At 39.4% G+C, this 1,443-nt stretch overlaps 1 protein-coding gene across 1 annotated transcript in view; it reads left to right on the top strand.

The window, feature by feature from the left end:
• LOC104709454 (kinesin-like protein KIN-14G) overlaps positions 1-1,443 on the top strand; it is a 6,612-nt gene that overhangs the window by 2,084 nt on the left and 3,085 nt on the right. The window contains exons 2-8 of the mRNA XM_010426066.1: positions 4-119; positions 240-321; positions 410-505; positions 605-781; positions 873-979; positions 1,081-1,259; positions 1,357-1,435. Of these exons, the coding sequence (XP_010424368.1) occupies positions 4-119; positions 240-321; positions 410-505; positions 605-781; positions 873-979; positions 1,081-1,259; positions 1,357-1,435 (836 nt within the window). The remainder of the gene's footprint in view (positions 1-3; positions 120-239; positions 322-409; positions 506-604; positions 782-872; positions 980-1,080; positions 1,260-1,356; positions 1,436-1,443) is intronic.

The following is a 1,443-nucleotide window of genomic DNA, read 5'->3' on the forward strand; positions in this document are numbered from 1 at the left end:
AAGATGAGGAAGCAGAAGAAAACAGTCCGTCCCAGGTTGTAGAAGAAAAGTTTCAAAGGACACATTTTGAACATTACGAAGAACAAGAGATTCTTCGGAATCAACAAAAACACATCCAGGTAAGTTCCATTTTCTATGGCACTGGAGGATCTAACAACCATATCATGAAAGTGGTTTCTTATTCTATCTTCCAATCACAAGTTAAAAGAGAATTTAAGCATTGTTTTTATTGCTTACAGGAGTTGAAGCAAACCTTAAACACTACAAAAGCGGGAATGCAGTTACTGCAGATGAAGTATCAAGAAGATTTCTTTCACCTAGGTGTCAACTCAGATCATGTTGTTCTTGCTATCTTCTTGTTGAGGCCTCAATATCTAATCTGTCATCATTTTGGGTTTGTGTCACACAGGCAAGCATTTAAATGGTCTAGCTTATGCGGCTACGGGATACAAAAGGGTTCTTGAAGAAAACCGAAAACTGTACAATCTAGTGCAGGATCTAAAAGGTAACTTGATTTGTGTTCGTCATACTTCTAGGATCTTGAATCACAAAGACAGTTCCTATAACCTGCGTAATGACCTCACACTTTGTTGGGAATGTATAGGAAACATACGGGTGTACTGTCGGGTCAGGCCTTTCTTGCCTGGGGAACCAACTGGTTTGAGTGCTGTGGAACACATAGAAGAAGGGACCATCACGATCAGAGTGCCATCAAAGTATGGGAAAGCAGGGAATAAACCATTTATGTTCAACAAAGTCTTTGGCCCTTCTGCAACACAAGGTTAGAAGGCTTTGGTTTTATGTCCCTGTAATATTTAGTTTGTTGCGCTGCGCTGTGAATAACATTAGGGAATGAATCCACTGTTCTTCAGAGGAAGTGTTTTCAGACATGCAGCCTTTGGTACGGTCAGTTCTTGATGGCTACAATGTCTGCATCTTTGCTTATGGCCAAACCGGGTCAGGGAAAACTTTCACCATGGTTAGAACTACTTTACTTGTCTTTCCAATCTTTTTCAGATAATTAGATTTTTTTTTATTTGATATACAACACCAAATTCCTTATTTTCCTAACTACTCTAGACAGGGCCTAAGGAGCTGACTGAAGAAAGCCTAGGTGTGAACTACAGGGCACTGGCAGATCTGTTTCTTCTATCAAATCAAAGAAAAGACACGACCAGCTACGAAATTTCAGTTCAGATGCTGGAGATTTACAACGAGCAAGTCAGAGATCTTCTTGCAACTGATGGCCAGACTAAAAGATATCCTTTGTGTTAATAATATAGGTTTGACTGTTGTCTTCATCTTTTAGAAACTCTGAGATACTTCGATTTTGTTTGTTCCTTAATTCTTGATTACGTTAGAGATCAGAAACAACTCTCAAAATGGAATTAATGTGCCGGAAGCAAGTTTAGTGCCTGTCTCATCGACGGATGACGTTATACA

The sequence above is a fragment of the Camelina sativa genome, chromosome 8 (assembly GCF_000633955.1).
Source record: "Camelina sativa cultivar DH55 chromosome 8, Cs, whole genome shotgun sequence".
NCBI lineage: Eukaryota > Viridiplantae > Streptophyta > Magnoliopsida > Brassicales > Brassicaceae > Camelina > Camelina sativa.